Source organism: Cervus canadensis, chromosome 1 (assembly GCF_019320065.1).
Source record: "Cervus canadensis isolate Bull #8, Minnesota chromosome 1, ASM1932006v1, whole genome shotgun sequence".
NCBI lineage: Eukaryota > Metazoa > Chordata > Mammalia > Artiodactyla > Cervidae > Cervus > Cervus canadensis.
Window position 1 is genome coordinate 45186115 of NC_057386.1, and position 22542 is coordinate 45208656.

Below are 22542 nucleotides of genomic sequence, written 5' to 3' on the forward strand. Positions count from 1 at the left end.
GATATAAGGTGACTACAACAAAGTCCTTTATCAATTACAAAGGTAGCTTTTGGGCTTCCCTGGTAGCTCAGCTAGTAAAGAATCTGCTTGCAATGCAGGAGACCCTGGTTCAATTCCTGGGTCAGGAAGATCCCCTGGAGAAGGGATAGGCTACCCACTTCAGTATTCTTGGGCTTCCCGGGTGGCTCAGCTGGTAAATAATCTGCCCACAATGCAGGAGACCTGGGTTCTATCCCTGGGTTGAGAAGATCCCCTGGAGAAGGGAACAGCTACCCACTCCAGTATCTCTGGCCTGGAGAATTCCATAGACTGTATAGTCCGTGGGGTCGCAAAGAGTTGGACACAACTGAGCAACTTTCACTTTCATGAGACTTCCCTGGCAGTCCAGTGGTTAAGACGCCACACTTCCACTGCAGGGGGCACGGGTTCAATCCCCGCTCGAGGAACTTAGATCCCACATGCTGCAGAGTGCGGCAAAGAAATTAAAAACCAAAAAAGAAACAGGACTTCCCTGGCAGGTGCAGTGGATAAGAATCCACCTGCCAGTGCAGGGGAGATGGGTTAGATCTCTGGTCCATGAAGATTCCACAGGCCTCAGAGCAACGAAGGCTGTACACCACAGCCACTGAAGCCCGTGTGCCTAGAGCCTCTGCTTCTCAATGAGAGAGGCCACCGCGATGAGAAGCCCACGCTCACAGCTGGAGTCGCCCCTGCCCTCCGCAACGAGAGAAAGCCTGAGTGTAGCGATGAAGACCCAGTGCAACCAAAAAATAAGTATTTTTTCTTAAAAAAGAAACAACAAAAAGGTAGCTTGCCTTGGACAACAAGCTTCTTAAGTTTTTTGAGTCCGTTTTCTCACCTGTATGAGATGGGTAACACCTCCCCGGCTGGCAAGTGCCCAACCTACAGTATGTGCTCCACAAACAGCAAATCAAAATAAATGGTCATTAAACTGCACGTCATTACAAGTCTAAAATGGCAACAGCCAGGCTGTTCAATGGCGATTGTTGGCTGGCAATCCCAATGTCCCTCACTCCCTCTGGTCATACAAAGCCTGAGTTCCCCACCGCCCAAGGGACCGGGCTGGATGGGGCCTCTGACACAGCTGATCACATCACCCACACAACAAAGACATAATCATTATCTGGAGAACTCACCTGAAGTTTAAAATCATCTCTCAGCTTGGAAGGCTGCTAATTTTTAAAAAGAAGTTAGTGTAGAAAGAAACTCGAATTCCCTCAAAAACTGTTTAATGTAAAAAAAACTGGATCTTGGAGTTGCAAGTGGAATTTTCCAGGAAACCTGCCTGACCAGGGTCTATCTCAGAAGGGGAAGATTTAAAATGCTGGTGACAACACAATGCGCATAAAATAGGGTGACTGTGGCACTTGTAAGCAGGCAACCTGTGGGGTTAACCACGCTACAGACTGTCTGTCTCCCTTGCTGGGTATGGGATGAGGAAGCATGTTCTCTGTGGTACTGGGACTATCTCTGAGATGTTTATTTCAGAATGAAGAACTCAGAACACCTAAGTCACAGAGGAGACAAGTATCCTGTGCAACTTTAGAACTCCAAGATCTGAACGGGAGCAACAACTCTGCTGAGGTGGTGTACAGGCTGGTCGTAAACAGGAGAGACTTCAAGGCTGGAACATTTCCAAAGCTAATAGGGGTCTTCCATCCTCCAAAGCAGTCCTTTAGATGTGGGTAACAGAAAATGCATTTCCTAGATAAGAATTTTCCTTTCGGGCTGAATTTTTAGAAAATAGAAGAGTAAAAGTATATATATGAAAAAAATAAAATTACCAACTCTGTTTTACTTTGGTTTTAGACTCAGTCAGTGTGTACGTGCATGCTCAGTTGTGTTCAACTCTGTGCGACCCCATGGACCGTAGCCCACCAGGCTCCTCTGTCCATGGGATTTTCCAGGCAAGAATACTGGAGTGGGTTGCCATTTCCTTCTCCGAGGGGATCTTCCTGACCCAGGGATCGAACCCATGTCTCCCGCATCTCCCACACTGGCAGGCAGATTCTTTACCACTGGACACCTGGGAAGCCCAGACTCGGTCTGACCTTAAACCCTAGCAATAAGGAAAGGAAGAAGCTTGAGGAAGCTGCTTCTCTGAGTGTCACTGCAATGAATACACTTGCCTGAACCTCACGGGCTGGACAAAGAGTAGGTGCTCCATGTGGAAGGAGCAGACCTTATTGGGCTTTCAGTTTTGCACAATGGTGGAAGGCGGCATTAGCCATTCACTGAACGGCAGACACTAGAGTAAGGCATGAACTAATGGGGATCGCGCCTGTGCCTCTCCCCAGACCACTTCCGGAGCCTGCATCCACACCGAGAAGTCCTTCCAAGGCACCTGGGTCTGGCTCCCCTCTCCTCCAATCCCCACGCTACCCTTCAATACAAAATGATCGAAGCTTCCGGTGAGGGGATTCCCTGGTGGGTCCAGTGGTTAGGACTCTGCGCTTTCATTGCTGAAGGCACAAGTTCAATCCCTGGTCAGGAAACTAAGATCCTGCATGCCAGCACCACACAGCAAAAAAAAAAAAAAAGTTCGGGTGGGAGAGAGAATCTCCTGTGCCGTTATTTGAGGCACAGGCAAGGCACAGGCACAGGCCTGGGGGGAGGTATTCAGATTTGAGGGTCCTGAAGTCCCTTCTCAGATGATCCTAGAAATTTTTACTTTTTAAGGAAAAGGTAAAAACACTATAGAATACTTAACATGAACCAAGTGAGTTGTTATATTTCCATCTAGCGTCTCATTTAATATAATAACGCAGCCAAAAACATCAGAACTGAAATGCTCATTTTGTAAATGAACACTGGGCTCAAGAGGGACCAGGGTCGCACCAATGGAGGGCGATCGCATGTAAGTTCAGGTCCTTTGAGTTCTTTGTGGTCCTACGGAAAGTGGGGTAGAGGGGCTGCTTTCACCATCCACATTCCCCACCCTGAACACCAGGGTTTCAAGGGCCTCTGCACTGGGAGAGGGAGGTGAACAATCAACTGACGACCAACCGGGAGAAGATTATGGACAGCCTCTCAAGGGGGCGGTGGGGAGAAGTCCATCACACTACATCCTGCCCCCTTCCAGGGACGCCCAAATGGGTACCTACGCACGAAGCCAACCTTCAGCACTCAAGGGCCTTGTGAGAGGCACTGTAGACAGAAAAACCCTCCCTGGGAAGCCAGCATTTTAATTTACACGTCCAGAAAGTCATCTTCATTTCCTGCTCACTACCACCTTTGGGGACCACTGCGTCACACAGACCTCCACTTCCTGAAGATAAAGCTCTTCCTTGACATTTGGAATGTGTTTCAGTTCCTACTCTTGCCCACCTGTGCTGTTCCCGTGGAGGACGGAGGGCTTTCTGACTTAATTGTCTCAAGTACAACCAATGCTCTATCATCTTCCCTTTTAAGAAGTGCTTTCACTGGTAACCACTGAATAAATGAAAACCCCTCATTGGTGCTCTGGGGCCTTCATCCCCCAAAGGCCAAGCTTACTGCGGCCTCGGGAACCTGCCCCCAGCTCCTCTCTCAGCCCCGGCGACCCTGCTCGCACCCCGCCTCCTCCAGTGGCACTTACTTCCTCGGGGGAACCTTCTGGGCCCCGTCTGTGCTCTCACAGAGTCTTGAACGCCTCCTGACAACTATCACGCGTTCATCTGCTCAGCCCTCGTCCAGCCGCTAGTGATTCCAAAAAGACAAAACCCGGCGCGGTCCCCAGGCGACACCGCGAGTGCATTCTCAGAGGGTGAGCGTTGCGGCAGCGCCGCGTTGAAGCACCTGGCTGACGATTTGTATGATTCTTTCTAGACTGTTCATCTCCCGTGATTAGGGAGTAGAAAGTGAAACAGGAAACAGAAGCGAGTCACTTTATAGCTGTATTCCCAACCTCAGTGCCAGGCAAATGTGATCATCAGGTATTTGTTGAAGTCTGACTAATGATAACGGCATCAGAGCTTTCAAAACTGGGGGGAAGGGACAAACATTCGCTCCTGAAAACTCCACCATCATAATTCCAGGGTGATGAGCAAATTATGGGTTTTCAACCCACAGAACCACAGCAGTCCCTTTAAGGAAAGCTCTCATGATAATGTGCCTACCTCACACATGCTGAAGATAATTTAGGCGTCTGCTAAGATTACTTGAAAAAAAGAAAAAAGAAGGGGAACAGACTGACCTTCGAAAAGTAACAGAAAAATGTTACAACTGGCAGTTATTACAGCATTAAAAAACCAGAAAGGGAGAGCCTGGAAGATAGACAAGTTCCTCACTTCCATCCCTCCCCTGCATCCCAAGGCACAGAAGGCATCAGTGCCCTCCTGGAGGCTGTGGTTTGAAACGGTGCTGCAATGAATCGGCAAAGAATACACATAAAGATGAAAACAACACATGGAGAAGATAACAGAGAAAAGAAATGAGACAGACTTTGACCAGACACGGTTCAAGCAGACCTCTGCCTGTCACTACTGAGCACACAGCCTGAGCCAGGTGGGAGAGAAACAGAACAAAAGGCAGGTAAGAACCAGAAGAGCACCGGGTCTCAGGGGGAGAAAGGGTTACAATGACAACAGGAAGGGAAGAAGGAGTGGGAATTCACTTTCCACCAGTAACAAATGAGTTCTTTTTCTGAAGTGGTAACTGTCTGCTGTAAACAACAGAAAAACATACATAATAACCACAAGTTATAAATGTTCCTGGAAACTCCCTGGTTCCAACTAGTGGATGACACATATCTGCAGAGGGAGCAACTGCTCTGAAGTTCAGGGGAAAGTAATTCTAACCAATGGAGCTGCGCCAAAATAGCACCCTTGGGGTCTGACCGATTAGATGGCTGCTTCTCCGCCTGGCTTTCAGGAGAGATGACAGACTGAACAGTGCAACAGAGAAACCTATGCATTTAATTTCAGCCCAAGCATTCTGCCCCGAAGGGCGAGTCAATCAGGGAAGAAAGCAGTGCAGAGTGAAGTCTTCGACAACACTGAAAACAGAATAAACGGATCTGCGGTTTAATTACTGAGGATCCTTCTTTCCATCAAAACTGATGAAGACTATCAAGATGAAAAAGACTCTGCTTCTCCTTGTTCTCTCAGTGCAGGGGACAGGATTTACCAGATAAGCTGTTCTGCACCTTCTGACTGAAGAAGCTGCTTTCACTAGATACTGGGACAGCCACTGACAAACTGGTAATCAAGTTGAAGAACATTCACAGAGGGAGGGACCTCTGTAACTATGTATTGCACTCAAGTCAGATGGGATTTGGGGATAAAGGCAGGACGAATTCAGACCAACTCCTTAAGACCTTTGGGTGGTTCGATGTATATAATCTCAAACTGAAAATTATGCCGACTTTCTGAAATGCTGTCTGCTCACTCCAGGATGTGAAATGCCCAGTATCTATCCCAAAAAGCAGAAATGGAGATTTCCAGTTCACCTAGGACCACAAAGAAAACCTTGTATTCACTCCATACTATCTCCTTGTGAAGAAAACCGTGCTTACCTGGCCTTCGGGTTTTACTCTGCCTGTATATCCCACAACACAGTACAAACTGCCTCATGTTCACCACTCCTTGACAGAGTGAAGAAACTGACATCCGTCCCGATACCAGGAAGAGATGCTGTTTACATGGATGTTAGGATGTGCTACTTTTATCCATCTGCTCCTGGAATTATCAGTACAAAGTAGGACAGTCTTCTTTGCAATGTGGAAAGGATACAGGTTACACAAAATAATATTACCCAAAGCTTTACCTGCCCTGAACTCATTAGTTCACCAGAATGGTGCTGCTCTAAAATAACTCAAGCATTTTTTAATAATCCACAAAGACCCCAAAAGAGACATAATAAAGCAGATTTCACAGTGGGAAGCAATGAGGAATGGAGAATCAGAAAACAGGAGTTCCGAAGATTGTTTACCAGCTGAGTGACCCCCAAGCAAATTATTCCAGAAACTTGCTGAGGTGTAAAACAGTTCAGCAGTTACAATTAGATCCAGCCTCCACACTCAAGGAAATTTTGAAAGACTAAAAAAGACCCTGGGGTTATTTGTAAACCACCTAACTCAGGAAACACTCAAAAGGAGATTTAGAAATCCTGGAATTCAACAAAAAGAACCTGTAACTTAAAAAGTGACTTAGAGGCTAAAATTTCCTATTGTTATCAAAAAATAAATAAATAACCAAATATAGCATGAATCTTGCATCTATCAAAAGTACACAGATTAGCAGTCAATTCAGGGGTTTCATTTTGTAAAACACAGATGCAATATGGAATAAGCTAGGAAGAACCACCGTGTGCCAGGAAGAGCGACCTGATCCCCAGAAAAAAAGATTGCACCTCTAATAAGGCAAGGCCAGTATAGGTCTTGTTGCCTTAGCTCCTTTTCAAAGCAGAAACAGAGACTTCTTCAGCCAAGCTCAACTCTTGACTTATTAACCACACCAAGTTTCAAAATGCAGGCGTACAAGTCACAGTAAAGACAAGCACATCCTGTTTGCACTTGACTTCCTGTTCTGGGCCGCCTGATCGCTTTACAGGGCTGCTCCCCAGCCACAAATGGTAACCTTTCATATCTGCCAATGGTTCACTGGACAGCATTTCAGTGACAACAGAATACATAGTTCTAGGAGTCGGGTAAAAGATGCACCTAAAAAGCACCCAAAATCCATCATCAACCTCTCAGACACTTCCTGGATTTCCCAGGCTTCTTCATACTGACATCTGACTTGGAGTAAACAATAAAAACTTAACACAAATAGTGCTGAGATAAGAAAATTAAGCCTGGAATGAAACTTAGGATGTGAGGGCTGGGAAAAAGAACAAGAAAACTTGGAGATGTTTTCATTATTAAACGTTGGCTTATTTTCAAATGTCGAAGAAGCCAGTCTGTCGGCCAGTCCCCAGTGAGCTGATTCTCAGAAGGGAACTTTGCCGAGTGATCACAACAGTTAACAGGACCCTTCTGGTGAACTCAGTCCCTGATCCAACCTGCTACCAACCTCAGTCTACTTTTCAGCACTGCAGAAGCCTTCAGTTTGAGAGACCCGGAACCTCCACTTCAAGCCAAACTTCCACTGTTTTCAAAGAGCCCGTGGTTCCCCCAAGCCACATTCAGTGTTGGGAATAAACGCTGGACAACGAATACCCCAGTTTTTATGGACGAGTCATTTAGCTTCTTTGCGTCTGCTTTTCCATCTGGAAAAGAGGACAATCGCACTACATTCATCTCTAATGTCTCTTCCAGCTGTGGAAAAAATGCAGGGATTCATCACTAACAGCAAAAGATTCCGTGGCTTCCTGCATTATTCCCTTGGTCAACAAGATGCCTCTAACATCCCATACCCCGCAGTGTGAATATACACCTTGATCTACCTCCTTAGCACCCAAGGATTTTTTATTGCGTTCCCTTGAAATGGATATCAGAAAGTTTCCCACTTGAAAGCCATATATTAACAAACCTTGAGGACTCTTCTTTACACACGGTCTTTTCATTAAGATCGGAATGTAATCACCACTTGGTTCCCATGCTGGTCATAGGATTCCTGGAGAGAATCTGGAGCCACAAAGGATGCAGAAAACTGACCAGTAACATGTGGTACTCCCTCCCACACAGTGACTGCTAATGGGGAAAGAATGAGGCAAATCTGGGTAAGAAAAGGGAGTGGTGAACACAAGTTCAGTGAGTCAGTGCAAAGAAAGAAAGAAGGAAAGCAAAGGAAGAAGAGAAGCAAGAGGGAAAAAAGCTACACCAGCAAGCTTTTTTTCTTAAATCTGAAATTCTGCTTATCCATTTATCCAACAGATATCCACTGCCTACCATGTGCAGGGAACAAAACTAGAGGAGAAACAAAGGTCAACCAGAGAGACCTGCTCAACGATGTTATGGTCTAGCAAGAGAGAGAAAGGCATGTACACAAACAACTGAAATATATGGCATAAAGTGTGCTGTGCCATAAAGGAGGCATAAAAGAATCCTCCACTGTGAGGCTCAGAGGAGGAAATGATTACTACCAGGGAGAGATAAGACAAGGCTTCATAGGAATGACATTTCAAGCTGAAAAGACAACAGAAACAAGGGCACGCAAGTAGGAAATCAAGGACATATAGTTTCGGCGAGTAACTAGATTTGTTTAGAGATGTAAGCGGCCATGAAGGGAAAGATGGTAATAACAATAATAGCTAAATGATCCAGTGAGCCGGGGCTCAACTGGACAGCTGGACTGGAGCCAAACTGAGTATTCCAAAATCAGACTCAGAATTTGAACTTAAACCCAGTGGAGAAGGGATGGGAGGGGGGACTGGAGCTCGAGGAAGCCCATAATTTAACCCGTAAAATTAAGATAATAAAATCATCACAAAATCAATGTGTGCAGATACCCGAAGTCCCTCCAAAGAGATGCAATGTCTTCCAAACCAAAAGCAAAGAAGAAAGGAGGGCAGAAAGGCTTGGATGATGGCATTCATATATTTAAACCAAGAATGTGGTCACATCAAAGTGTGGTCAATGAAAGAACCTAGAAAAAAATAGAAGGAGCCACATTGACTCAGGACCACCCAAGGCAGAGAAATACTGCAGTAAGGTAACATGCCATCCTCTCTGCAGTGGGACAAGGTTCTTTCATGAAGCTTAATGGGAACAGCATATAGCAGCAGTTACAGGTATGGGTTAGATAGCATCACCGACTCAATGGACATGAATTTGAGCAAACTCTGGGAGATAGTGAAGGACAAGGAAGCCTGATGTGCTGCAGGCTATGGAGTAGCAAAGAGTCGGACACAACTTAGCGACTGAACAACAGCAGGGGTATGAGTTTTTGGAGTCAGAGGGACCTGGTTCCAATCTCAGTTCAGCCTCTTACCAGTTTGAACACAACCTTGGTTTCATCTGTAAACTGAGGATAACTGTGTCTCCTTTGCAGGAGGATCACTGGGAGAGTTAAATGTCTTCCTTCAGGCAGCGTGCCATCAAGAATCTCAGCTTTTTTGTAACTGTGTTCTCTCCTACCAACTATTCTATCACATTAGTCCATGCTCATGAAAGCAAGCCTGCTATTATTAAACATCAGTTTTCAGATCTCTTGATATTGAACAGCAACGTCCCAGACAAATCCAGGATCCAGTCAACAGGAAAGGAATCCACTCTAAAATAAAAACTGGCATTCCACATTTCCTCGTAGCTCAGTCGGTAAAGAATCTGCCTGCAATGCAGAACACCCGGGTTCAATTCCTGGATGAGAAAGATCCCCTGGAAAAGGAAATGGCAACCCACTCCAGTATTCTTGCCTGGAGAATCCCATGAACTGAGGAACCTGGCAGGCTACAGTCCATGGGGTTGTAAGAGTCGGACACGACTTAACGACTAAACCACCACCACCACTCTGAGCTCAGTCACTCAAGTCTGAACACAATCCTGTCTCCAAAATCCTGATCATTTCCAGGTACAAAACGAAATTCATTTAGGAGAACCAGACCTAAATTGTAACAACCAAAACCCTCAGATGGCTTCCTGAGATGCTAGATGGAACTCAGCAGGCCAGTCCTATGTGATGCCACCTCCAATCTACGATGAGCCAACCTGGACAATACGTTCCCACACCTCTCCTTGCCTTCCACCTCTCTCACACGCTCCAATCACACACTGTGGTGAAACACTTTATCCATCTCCCTCTCTAACCTTCTACAGGTCACAGATCCTATCCGATCTTATTCATCTCTGCATTCTTTTGCTCCACATCCCAAAATACTGTGCATCAAACAGAACCATGATAAATATTTGTCATAAAAATGAACTTCAAACACGACTTTTCTTAGATCAATTTTGATCTGCCATTCCTGTATTCTGAGGCCCTCTTCCAATCTACTGAATTCTTATTCTACCCCTTTCTTCCCCCTCCTTCCTCAATCTCTCCACACCTGAGCTACCAAATGTTACAGAAAAGTCAAAAGACTTTACTTACTGGGTTTCCAACAAATTCATACAACTAGGACCAAGCCATCCTCGGGCTTGGAAATCTTTATTCATCTCTAGTTGATGTCTCATAGCATCTCTCTGAAGAGCAGAGCCATGCAGGATTTAGGACATGGGACCTAGAGTCAGACAGAACTCAAAGTCTTCCTATGCGACATCAGCTGAGGTGCTTAGCTTCCCTAAACTTCATCTTTCAGATCTGTAAAATGCAGGACCTAAATGAGGTAATGAACCCAAAGCCTTAACAACACAGTAAGACCTCAAAATATGGAAACCATTACTCTTTTCTCCTTTGTCTAAGAATCTTCCAACCCCTGTGCCCTCTTCCACTCCTTTGTCAGATAACTAGAAATCTCTTCTACTTCACCAAAACAATTCAGCTGGGTTCCATCCACTGGAGAGGCAATGGTGGTACAGTGGAGAACGCTGGGGTCAGGAGTTCATCTGAAGCCTCAGATTCCTCAAACTGCAGAAGTTATTTTAATCTGTTCCTTGTAGAATCACTGTCAGCATTAATGGAAAAATATGAAAAAGCAGTAAGCAGATAAAGAGCGGGGAGAATAAGTGAAGTGATAAGGCTTTCAAGTAAAACAGATCCAGTTTCAAATTCCAGTTCTATCACTGAACTTGTGTGATCTAGGGCATGTTAATTTCTCTAGACCTCAGTTTCCTGTCTGTAAAATAGGGGAAATAACTTCACAGGGTTCTTAAGAGGTTTAAAACACTGTGTAGCCTAACTGGCAGGTTAATTTCCCATCCTTCTCTCTACCTTTTCTTTTTTTTCCATCTCAATCACCAGACCAGTAGAATCCACCATTTTTGACCACCAATTTAAAAAAAAAAAAAAATTAGCACATCTCCAATATATCTATATTTAACAGCAAATTAGACAAGAACTGTACAAAAAAGCTCTTCAGGACCCAGATGTGTGGGTCTGGGTCATTGGTGTGGTCACTCACCTAGAGCCAGACATCTTGACGTGTGAAGCCAAGTGGGCCTTAGGAAGTATTACTATGTACAAAGCTACTGGAAGTGATGAATTCCAACTGAGCTATTTAAAATCCTAAAAGATGATGCTATAAAAGTGCTGCACTCAATATGTCAACAAATGCGGAAAACAGCAATGGCCACAGGACTGGACAAGATCAGTTTTAATCCCAATGCCCAATGGGCAGTCCCAAACAATGTTCAAACTACAGTACAAGTGTGCTCATTTCACGTGTTAGGAAGGTTATGCTCAAAAGCCTTCAAGCTAGGCTTCAGGGGTACATGAACCAAGAACTTTCAGATGTACAAGCCGAGTTTAGAAAAGGCAGAGGAACCAGAGATCAAATTGCCAACATTCGTTGGATTGTAGAGAAAGCAAGGGAATTCCAGAAAAACATCTACTTCTGCTTCATAGACTACGGTAAAGCTTTTGTGTGGATCACAACAAACTGTGGAAAATTCTTAAAGAAATGGGAATACCAGACCACCTTAACTGTCTCCTAAGAAATCTGTATGCAGGTCAAGAAGCAAGAGTTAGGAACCAGACATTGAACAACTGACTGGTTTCAAACTGGGAAAGCAGTACATCATGGTATATATAGTCACCCTGTTTATTTATCTTATATGCAGAGTACAACATGGGAAATGCCAGGCTGGATGAATCACAGGCTGGAATTAAGATTGCCAGAAAAAATAACAACCTCAGATATGCAGATGACACCACTCTAATGGCAGAAAGTGAAGAGCAACTAAACAGCTTCTTGATGAGGGTGAAAGAGGAGAGTGAAAAAGCTGGCCTGAAACTCAATTTTCAAAAAACCCAAGATCATGGCATCTGGTCCCACCACTTCACGGCACATATAAGAGGAAAAAGTGGAAGCAGTGACAGACTATATTTTAGGGTTCCAAAATCACTGAGGATGGTGACTGCTGCTATGAAATCAAAAGACTCTTGTTACTTGGAAGGAAAGCTATGACAAATGTAGAGAACGTATTAAAAAGCCAAGACATCACTTTGCTGACAAAGGTATGTATAGTCAAAGCTATGGTTTCTCTAGTAGTCATGTAAACTTGTGAGAGTTGGACCATAAAGAAGGCTGATCGCCGAAGAATTGATGCTTTCGAATTGTGGGGCTGGAGAAGACTCTTGAGAGTCCCTTGTACTGCAAGGAGATCAAACCAGTCAATCCTAAAGGAAATCAGTACTGAATGTTCACTGGAAGGACTGATGCTGAAGCTGAAGCTCCAATACTCTAGCCACCTGATACAAAGAGCCAATTCATTGGAAAAGAGTTGGGAAAACATCTCTCCCTGATGTTGGGAAAGATTGCAGGCAGGAAGAGAAGGGGGTGGCAGAAGATGAGATGGTTGGGTAGCATCACCGACTCAATGGACATGAGCTTGAGCAAACTCCGGGAGATGGTGCAGTCCACGGGGTCACAAAGAGTCAGACACAACTTAGCAACTGATCAATAACACTACACAAATAAACTGTGTTCCATCTAAAGCATAATACTAAAAAGAAATTTCAAAGGGTAAGATAAAAATATAGAAAAACTTAGCTCTAATAATTTCTTCCCATACTCCAAAGGAAGGTTATATCTGTCCCAAGAATTTGGAAATTTATCTTGGAGATCACCATACTTCTGTGGAAATTGTTTTGAGACAAAGGCAAACAGAATAGACTTAGTATAGCTCCCAGCACCGTGAATGACACAGAGTACATGCTCAGTAAATACTGGTCCATCACAGATTTTAGAAAACCTGCCTCTACACACACACTTCTCTCTACACACACATGTATGCACAAAGTAAGCTCTCAGTTCAGTCTTTCTTCCTCTTCAATCCCCAGCTTCCCCCCGATCCCCCAGAACAGATGGTGCTCCACTTCACTTCCACATCACACAGTTGTTCATGAACTCTGCTCCTCTCTGCTAAAAGCCCTTTCTCCAAGGTCATCAATGATCTTGTGATGACTAAATGTGTGGCTTTTTCCTACATCAAACCTCGACAACCTCCCAGATACCAATGACCTACCTACCTTCTTCCCTTTGGTTCCCACTGAAAACACAATAGTCTGGCTCTCCTTTGAAGACCCATTTTCCTCCCTGTCCTTCCCTGGCTCCTCCTTTTGTCCCCTAAATGTTCCCTGAGGCTCTGCACTAATCATTCTTGCTTTCCTTCTCTAGTGAATGCTATTGGATTTACTTTTAAAATATATCCTGCAAACATCCCGCCTGTGTCCATGGCCATATCATGTCTTCTATGTCATTATCTTTCTCAAGAACTAGAGCAAATTCCTCCTCACTGACCCCTTCTTGTTGTTGTTGTTTGGTTTTTTATATTTACTTATTCATTTATTTTTGGCTGCGTCGGGTCTCAGTCACCACATCGGGGCTTAGTTGCCCATCAATGTGTGGAATGTTAGTTCCTTCGACCCCTGCATCGGCAGGCCAATTCTTAACCACTGCGCCACCAGGGAAGACCCTAGCCCCCTCTTTAACACTCTATTCTCCACACAGTAGTCAAGGTAAATTTCTCTATATTAAAAGATATATTCTGGAAAAATAAATAAAATATAAAATACTGTTACTCTCCTGCTTGAAAGCCATGGTGTCCTTTTGTAAAGCCTAGACTCCCTGTATGGCCTACAGAGGCCCCAGGTGATCTGGACCCTGCCTGCCTCTCCCACTTTACCTCATGTCGCCCATTCCCATCGGGGCTTCCCTGGTGGCTCAAACCAGAGTCTGCCTCCAGTGTGGGAGACCCGGGTTCAATCCCTGGGTCAGGAAGATTCCCTGGAGAAGGAAATGGCAGCCCACTCCATTCTCCATTCTCTTGCCTGGAGAATCCCATGGACAGAGGAGCCTAGCAGGCTACATGGGGCTGCAAAGAGTCACACACGACTGAGCAACTAACACACACACCCACCCTCTTTACCTGCCATCACTCTCGTTCACCTCACTCTAGACCCTCGGTGGTCTCCTTTTATTTTGACTCCATCAAAAAAAAAAAAAAAAAAAAAAACCAATTTTCATGTATTACTTGTGGCTCCTCTCCTGCCAGGAACATCCTCCAGAGCTCTTCACAAAGTCGGCGCCTTATCAGTCAGGCTTCAGCTCACCCTCCCGACAGTGCTGTTGTCTGGCACACAGTGGAAGCTCAGTAAGTATTTGTTGAACAGATTCCTCCGTCTTAGTCAGACAACTCCAAATCTAAGTATCTGGACTCAATCTCACCCTTCAGTGTTAGCAGCCATTTCCAAATGCCTGCTCGACATCCAGACCTCAAATCTAGCACACCAAGGACACTCAAAACCAAACCCTTCATCTTTCCCCAAACGAGTTGCTCCAATCTTCTGAAATTATATGGTAACATAACCCACAATTTCTGCTTCAGGAATGTGAATTTCCCATTCGTTTGCTACACCTGTCCAAAATTCTAATCACCCATGAAAACCAAATTCAAATCTCACTTCATTCATTCACGTTTTCAATCAACCACTTATTCATTCAACAAATAGTTACTGAGTACCTTTTATGAGACAGGCACTACATTAAGATACTGGAAAGCAAAGCAGACCTACTTTTGTCTATTATATACCAGTCAAATAATCACACAAATATTTCATTATAAACTAGGAATTGCTATGAAGGAAAAAGTGCTAGGAACTTTGAGAAAACACAAGCGAGGCATCAAGAAACACTCGTCTGGTGATCGCTGGCTCAGTGAGATGTAACTCACAGGCTCCAGCCTGGAAGGTGGAGGCTGCCAGGCAAGGGCGTCATCGGCCAGGTCCCAGAAGCACGGGGACGTCAGCAGGCCTCTGTTAGGGCGCCTACCATTCTTCTTCTTCATCCCCCATTTATGTGGCTGCTCGGAGTCTCAGTTGGGGCATGTGGGGTCTTCAGCTGCAGCATGTGGGCTCTAGTTCCCAGACCAGGGATCAAACCAGGGCTCCTGCATTGGGAGCCAGACGTCTTAGCCACTGGACCACCAGGGAAGTCCCCACCTGCCGCTCTGCTTCATATACTATACCTGCTCGATCCGTCTTGTTCCCTCCCCTCACCCCAGCCTCATTTTACTGACAGTTACCTGAGAGAAAGGACACAGAATGTGTGAACACCCGCAGGAGATTCTGAGTCACATGTGTGATACCTAAGGAGACTAGGCTTATAAAAATCTCCCAGATGACTCTGATATGCAGCCGAGTTTGTAAAGCATACGCCCAAACTATCTACTCAATAAATATGTATTGATACAATTATCTCACTTAAAATCTCTAAGGTCAGTGTAGTCAATTGTTTCCAAAACTGACCACGTTAACTCCAAGCATGCTGCATGCCCTTCTGCAGTGTGACTTGGACACTCTACCCTGTAAGAGGTGGCGTCCATGTCCCCTCCCCTTGGACGTGCGTTACATGCATGACTTACTTTAACCAAAAATGGGGCAGAAGTGTCTGTATGAAACACGGGCCTAGACCTTGAGAGGTCCTGCAGCTGCACTGTGGCCCCCTGGGAAGCCAAATACCACATGTAAAAGCTGCCCAGTCTGGATTAATGAATGATGAGAGGCCATGAGAGAGAGGGACCTCATGGAGGACAACCAAAATGTCCCAGCCAACAGCACCAAGGCCCAGATACGTGAGTGAGGTCATCTTGGATCCTCCAATCTAATCAACATCAGTGGAGCAAAGCAGTACATCCTTCTCCTCTGAATTACTAACGCACTGAATCACAAACAAAATGTCATTTGAAGCCACCAAAAGTTTTAGGACACTCTATTAAACAGTCATGGATAACTGACAGTCAGAAATTCAACACTCTTTCAGCAGTCATTCAAAGGTTTCCCAACTTTGATGATCAAGAAACTCTTTCTCATATTCATTAAAATCACTCCTCCTTCAATTGAAGCCCATTTCCTCTGAAATCTTTGAAGTATAGGAAGACCAATTAATCAAAATCCTCCTGGCAAAAACTATTCTTGTACTTGAAGATGGTAATCAGCCACCCCTCAGCTCTTGCTTCTCTAGGCTAAAATCTTTTTTTTAAACATATAACAATAAAGACTTTTTAAAAAACTTTTTAATTATTTTTATTCCTCTCTTAAGTATGGGAGGACCAAAATTGGATCCCGCATGCCAGTATAGACCAGAGGTTATGTCCCAGCCCCTGATGGTTCCTCTTTTTATAATCAAATTCCACAGTCCCACATATGGCATGTTAGTCCCCCAAAAGTTGTGAATAAACATAATCATTTACTGGAATTAATGTGAAACTCCTCCTGTTCTTAACACTCAGCTTGTCCCATTTTATGATGATTCCCTTCACTCCTCAACCTGGTCTGACACTCCACTATTGAGTAGATTTTAATAAATTCTAGATATCTGAAGCACAACAGAAAAGCTTGAGAGGCTGGAGTGCGCGTACCATTCCTTTCGAACAAGGTCTCCGACCACAGTCCAGGCCTCTTCAAGGCCAAGCAGGCTCTAGGTACCTCCTCCATCCACCCTGAAGATAAAGTGACCTTACAAAAAGATAAGACCTTTAGCACTCACCTATTGAGCAAAGGCACCTTTTCTGTCCAGGCTTTCCTCGTGGTCCAGTGGTAAAGAATACACCTGCCAATGCAGGAGACGGGTGCGATCCCTAGGTCGGGAAGATCCCCTGGAGAAGGAAATGGCAACCCACTCCAGTATTCTTGCCTGGAGAATCCCAAGGACAGAGGGGACTGGCAGGCTACAGCCCCTGGAGTCACTATATGGACACGACTTAGGAACTAAACAACAACAGCCTTCTCTGTAGAACCCAACAAGGTATATTTAACTACAAAGAGAGAAGCCACAGTGTAAAAGCATGTTTTCCCTCTGAGTCTTACCTGAATGTATGCTTCAATCAGAAGCAGTTTTACAATCACCGATAAAATAGGCATAATAAAGCCTACCCAACAAGGGTCTTATAGGTATCAAATAAAATGACACAGGGGAATAATTCTGTAAGGTACTCTACTACTTAGGTGATGATCTAGAACTAGGTTTCAGGAAGTCCTATCACTCTTCAAAATAACTTTGGATGGTTATTTGAGGGTTCCAGGTGACATATACGGAACAGGCACTATGGGCTCAAGTTCATTAAACAGGAACCAAAACCACGCTTTCTAACTAGAGAGCTTATGGATTTTCTAATACTGCCAAGTCTAATAAAGATGTTTAGGCTAGTGGTTTGACCCTGGGGATCCACTTCAACCACTGTCTGACAGTGCTAAGCTTTAGGTCAAGGACCAGGTTCAGTGAAGGAATTCAACAATCCAGCAGAAGAGACAGGCAGGCTTTGCTGCAGAAGTTCAAATAAGGAAGAACTCTACCAGAGGAAGTCAGGGAAGGTGTAACATATGAACTAGGTCTCCTAGGGGATGACTAGCTTTGCCTGTCAGAGAAGGAGGGACCCCCTAGGAAAAGGCAGTGTCCTAAAAGGACATGGTATAATCAGGGACTGGAGAAATTAAAAGGTCAGTGAGGTTGGAGAAAGGAGAAATGGCCGGGAAGAGGAGAGGGAGGGAGATAAAACAAGAAAGAGTTGAGACTTCCCTGGTGGTCCAGTGGTTAAGAAAGACTCTGCCTTCTAATGCAGAGGGTATTATCAGTTCAGTCCCTGGTTGGGGAACTAAGATCCCCCATACTACAACCAAAAAGTAAAAAAAAGAAAAAGAAAAAGTAAAGAAAATTTAAAAATTAAAAATAAAACAAGCAAGAGTAACAGGTAGGGTAGGGTCAAACTGTAAAGGATTTTACCTCTCCAGCTAAGTAGGAAACAGGGAACCAACGGCATTCTGACATCCTGAGAATAAAAAGGTTAGATTTGGCCTTTAGTAACACAACTTTGGCAACAAGAAATGAGAGGTACTGAAGCAGAGGAAGATGTAGGGTGACATGACAAAAGCACATAAGGTTTGATAAGGCTCTGAATCACAAGTTACAAAAGCAAATTCCTAGAGGCAAAGTACGTAAAATGTGACATCTTCATTGTGTAAGACCGGGGAGTATCTGTAACCCTGGCAGAGAGCAGGCCCTGCCTCAAAGTGTTCACACGCAAAATTTTAAGCTTCAGGGCTGGTTAAACAAAATATCTAGTTTTTGACCTCTGATAAATGAAAGCAGTACAGCGGGAATGAAGAAAAGACACACGTCAAACACTCTGATATAATCGAAAGGGTTGAGCAACCATAGATTTAGCATATTTAGAGATGTGAGGCATAAGAAGAATGAAAGAGGAAGATTTGGTGCATATAATCAACAGACTTCAAACATACAGCAACATGAGCAGATAACAGATACTGGGGAGGGAGAAAATGACTTGTTCTGTACGTGTTGAATTGAAAATGGCTTTTGAATGACTCTGGTAGTTTTGAACGACCCAGCTGGACAGAGCCTATCAAGATTTGTCAAGCTGGTGTTACTTAGTCATAAAAAGGAATGCACTTGATTCAGTAACTAATAAGGTGGATGAGCCTAGAGCCTGTTATACAGAGTGAAATAAGTCAGAAAAACAAACATCGTATATTAACGCATATATGTGGAATCTAGAAAGATGGTACTGATGAGCCAATTTGCAGGGTGGCAATGGAGATGCAGACACAGAGAACAGATGTGTGGACACAAGAAGGGAAGGGGAGGGTAGGACGAACTGAGAGAACAGCACTGAAACCTATGTACGCGAAACTAGACAGCAAGTGGAAATTTGCTTATGACACAGGGAGCTCAAATCCAGCACTCTGTGACAACCTGGAGAGACAGGATGAGGTAGGAGATGGGAGGGAGGGGACATACATATGGCAGAAACCAACACAATATTGTAAAGCAATTATCCTCCAATTAAAAATAAATTTAAAAAATTTTTTAAAGGCTTGTCAAGTTGGAAATAAGGATCTGAAGTTTGGGAGACACAACTGGGCTGGTAAGGCACACTGAGGACAGACAGCTGAATTCATGGACCTATCTGAGGTCTTTAGAGGAAGTGGGCGGGAGAAGAGGGAAAGAAACCCAAGACAAAGCCCTGGAGCATCTCAACATTTACGGACTAACCAAAAGAAAATGAGAATAAACAATGGAAGGATGCTCTGGAGACTCAGAGAGACAAAGTGGCCTCAAAGCCACAGGAAGAGGGCTGCTGGGGGCGGGATAAAAAGAACAGTTCGATAGTGCCAAATGGTAGGCAGAGATTGAGTGAGATGGAGGCTGAAATCAGGACAGACACTGGGTCTGGAAATCAGGAGTTTCCTTGCAATCTTCAGGAAAAGAGCAACAGGGTGATGGGGATAGAAGTCAAAGTAACAAAGAGTTGCTAACAGGATCAGAGCTGAGGAGGTTCAGTGGAGGTTTGTGTTCATGCTCCCCTTCCTGAGAACTGTGTGCCAAGCACATTGGATATAATTCTAACAAAACTGGTGCTGCTTCTCAAATGTATCCTGTGATGGAGGGAAACACAGGGTTCTCCCGAGCACTCATCCAGTCTTGGTGAGTAAGAGGAGACCTCCCAGAAGAAGTGATTTCCAGGCTAGCACTAGTTGGCCGGGTTATGCTGGGTCAGGGTGTCTCAGAGAACGCTTGCTTGTGCAAAGGCCTGAAGTAAAAGAGAACACGGACCATCCAGGGATAACTGCAAGAAGCAGGGGCAAACTTGAAGGGATGGATGGATTACTGCCCAGTGATGAGGCCGAAGCTCTCTGAAGTTTAGAGGTGAAGAACAGGAAGGAAATAGGGCAGCAGTCTGAACAGAGTGAGGGAAGAGGGGAGGTTCTTCATAACACATCAGAAACGGACTGCTAAGATAGTGTTCTCTACAATTCAGTCATCACAGTCAGTAAGCAGGAAAGCAAATGCATATGCCCCTCTCTAACAATGGGTTAGTGTGACTAAACTATTTCTTACACAGAAAGAACAGAGACTACAAGGGCAAAAGACAGATGAAGCTGTAAACCTAACATTTTTTATTTCTCTGAGGTTATATAAAAAGCAGTCTTATTAGGTCCAAAACCACATCCCATACAAAACGAACTCTTCCCCTCACGTCCCCTCCGAAGAGCTCAAGGACTGACTTTCAGACAACCGAATCCATCTGGCAGGGACTCACTCCTGAAGACCAAGGCTCACTCCCATCTCTGCTGCAGCTGGGTCTAGCTCATGGCACTCAAGAGAAAAGAGTCTGGGGTTACCTGATTTTGCCTGTTTCAAAACATGGCCAGGGCAGCCAGCCAGCTGCCTTCGGTTCCTGCCGCTGCTGAGGTCTTTGGAGCCCCGTTGAGATGAGATCATCTCGGGAGCCAACAGCAGTGGCTTTCAGGCAGTGAATGGTGCTGCCTGGGGACGTATCTTTGGTAAGCAAGATTGCAACAGAGCAGGCGGTTTACCCAGGGCAGTGCTGACTCATGCCAGGCAAGACTCTATTTCCCAAACAACTCAGCCTGAGCCAACCACAATCAACTGCAACCCAGAAAAGAAGAGGTGCCCCACTGATTCTTTTTTTAAATTGAAAGCTGGTTATTAGGAGGCAGGTGGACCTATTCCCAGGCTGCTGATCATCAGGGAAGCTCCTGTGGTCAGTCACCTTCTGAAATTTCATCTGAAAACAGCCTGGGGGCTCAGGACAGCAAGATTACTGAAATTCTGCAGATTACCCCAAGAAGCTGATAAGAAAGTCACTTCACGTTTACAAATTGGAGCATCTGGGTCAGAGGACTGAGGGAACGTGCCCAGTGAGGGCTGGCTGGTCACATCACTAGAGTGAATTTTGTCAGCTCTGACCAGGCCCACTGCTCCTTCCCCACCAGGCCTTCTTTGACCTCTCTGTTTCTGGAGACAACTCATGTTCTCTAATTAACACAGATACATGGGAGGGTTGCTGTTGTTGTTTCATCAGCTGTCATACAGTCTCTATGCTAATATCCACCATCACACCTGCTAGATGTTTAAGGAACCATAGGAGGCTGTGAAAATCACATTAATACTTACTTCGAAAAGAAAAAAGAATCCTTAAATTTATGGCAAGTCTCATTTATTGGTCAGCCTAAAAAAAAAAAAAATTGATTCTAGAACTGGCTCATCAACAGCTATTAATTATTATTGAATTTGCCCTGGCAGGCTAGAACTGGCAGTGGTGCTAGACAAAGAAAACAAAAGATTAAGTCCTTGCTTCCCCTGTGTGTTCACTTGACAAGAAAGAAACTGGAGTACATATCAGATCCTTCTGTTCCCTGCTCCAAATTTCCCACGGTCATCAGCTATTGCTCAGCATGGACTCTCAAGGCCACCACACCTAGCCTTGTTCATCCTGTCAGGTAGGTCTCTCAAGGCACCGGACTCTGGATGTAGCCGCCAATCCAGTCGGTCCTTCAGTAAACGTTAGGATTCATTAAAATGTACACGTAGATTGTCAAAATTAGGGTTTCAAAAACTATGTTATTTAATTCCTTTTCACGGAGCTAGTTTTTAAAAAAAAAAAGGTATTTATCCAACTCAATGTCCCTTAATTACATTATTCCAGCAGGATAACCATGCTGGGCTTTTAGAAGGTTTTATAAAATGTTCCCTCCTTTATTTCCTCCCCTTCGGTGTTTTTTTCTTTTTTCAGAAAATAGCTGTGTTTAAAGAAGTTCTCCTATGGTATGTGTTAATTAGTCTTTCCAATGACAGAAGCATCTTTACAGTGGCCGACAGCCATTATCTCACGGACCACACTTTAAAACATATTTCTGTTGCTGTTGATAAGTCACAAACATCCTAAGATGGAGCAGCTTTCAAGGTGCACAGAGTAGAGACGAATACAGAAACAAAGACGGAGTATTGTCAGAAGCTTCTGACTCATTCTATATCAGTAAACTTTAAATGAGGAAGAGAAAGTCCAGCTGGTTCTGTGCCCAGGAAATAAATGTAAATGATGTGAGGAGCAACAGAAGCATAGGAACTTCCTAATTCTGCTAAGATAAGCGCCGCTCAGCAGGTGAGGAGGGCTGTCTCAGATTACCCTTTCCCTCCGTGGGATTCTGCACAGTTCTGAACAGTTCCCCCCAAATATAACCGCGCTCCATCCGCGTTCCCTCTTTTAATCAGGAAAGGCTGAGGATTACAGATGGACAGCTTTAAAAAGATGCTACATTTGAACTAATGGCTTCAGGCACTTGAGATTTTATAAGATTAAATGGAAACTCTAAGAATGTGAGACTGGGGGACCTCGCTAGCCATCCAGTGCAGAGGGCATGGGTTCGATCCCTGGTCAGGGAGTGAAGATCCCACATGCTTCATGGTCAAGGAAACAAAACATAAAACAGAAGCAATATTGTAACAAATTCAATAAAGACTTCTAAAAAATGGTCCACATTTTTTAAAAAATCTTAAAAAAAAAAAAAGAATATGAGACTGTGTGAGAAATAAGCAAGATAATCGTGGCTTTGTGCTTAAGTTCTTTCAATACACTATCTTAAAACTCAGAGCAAAAAAAGTATATAGATAAATAAAAAATAAAAAACAAGTAATTCAGCACCCAAGGCTCTATAGGTTTACTTTTGATGTGCAGTCTTA

The 22542-nt window shown here is 44.3% G+C and overlaps 1 protein-coding gene across 5 annotated transcripts in view; it reads right to left on the reverse strand.

Moving 5' to 3' along the window:
• RFFL (ring finger and FYVE like domain containing E3 ubiquitin protein ligase) overlaps positions 1-22542 on the reverse strand; it is a 74433-nt gene that overhangs the window by 33360 nt on the left and 18531 nt on the right. Inside the window, exon 1 of one of the 5 annotated variants that reach the window (XM_043480882.1) lies at positions 20181-20314. The exons of 2 other annotated variants lie outside the window; for them this stretch is intronic. In XM_043480882.1, coding sequence (XP_043336817.1) covers positions 20181-20280 — 100 coding nt within the window. In that variant the 5' untranslated portion in view covers positions 20281-20314. Of the gene's footprint in view, positions 1-3598; positions 3944-20180; positions 20315-22542 lie in introns of those variants that run through there. 2 more of the 5 variants (XM_043480887.1, XM_043480895.1) reach the window with 2 other exon arrangements.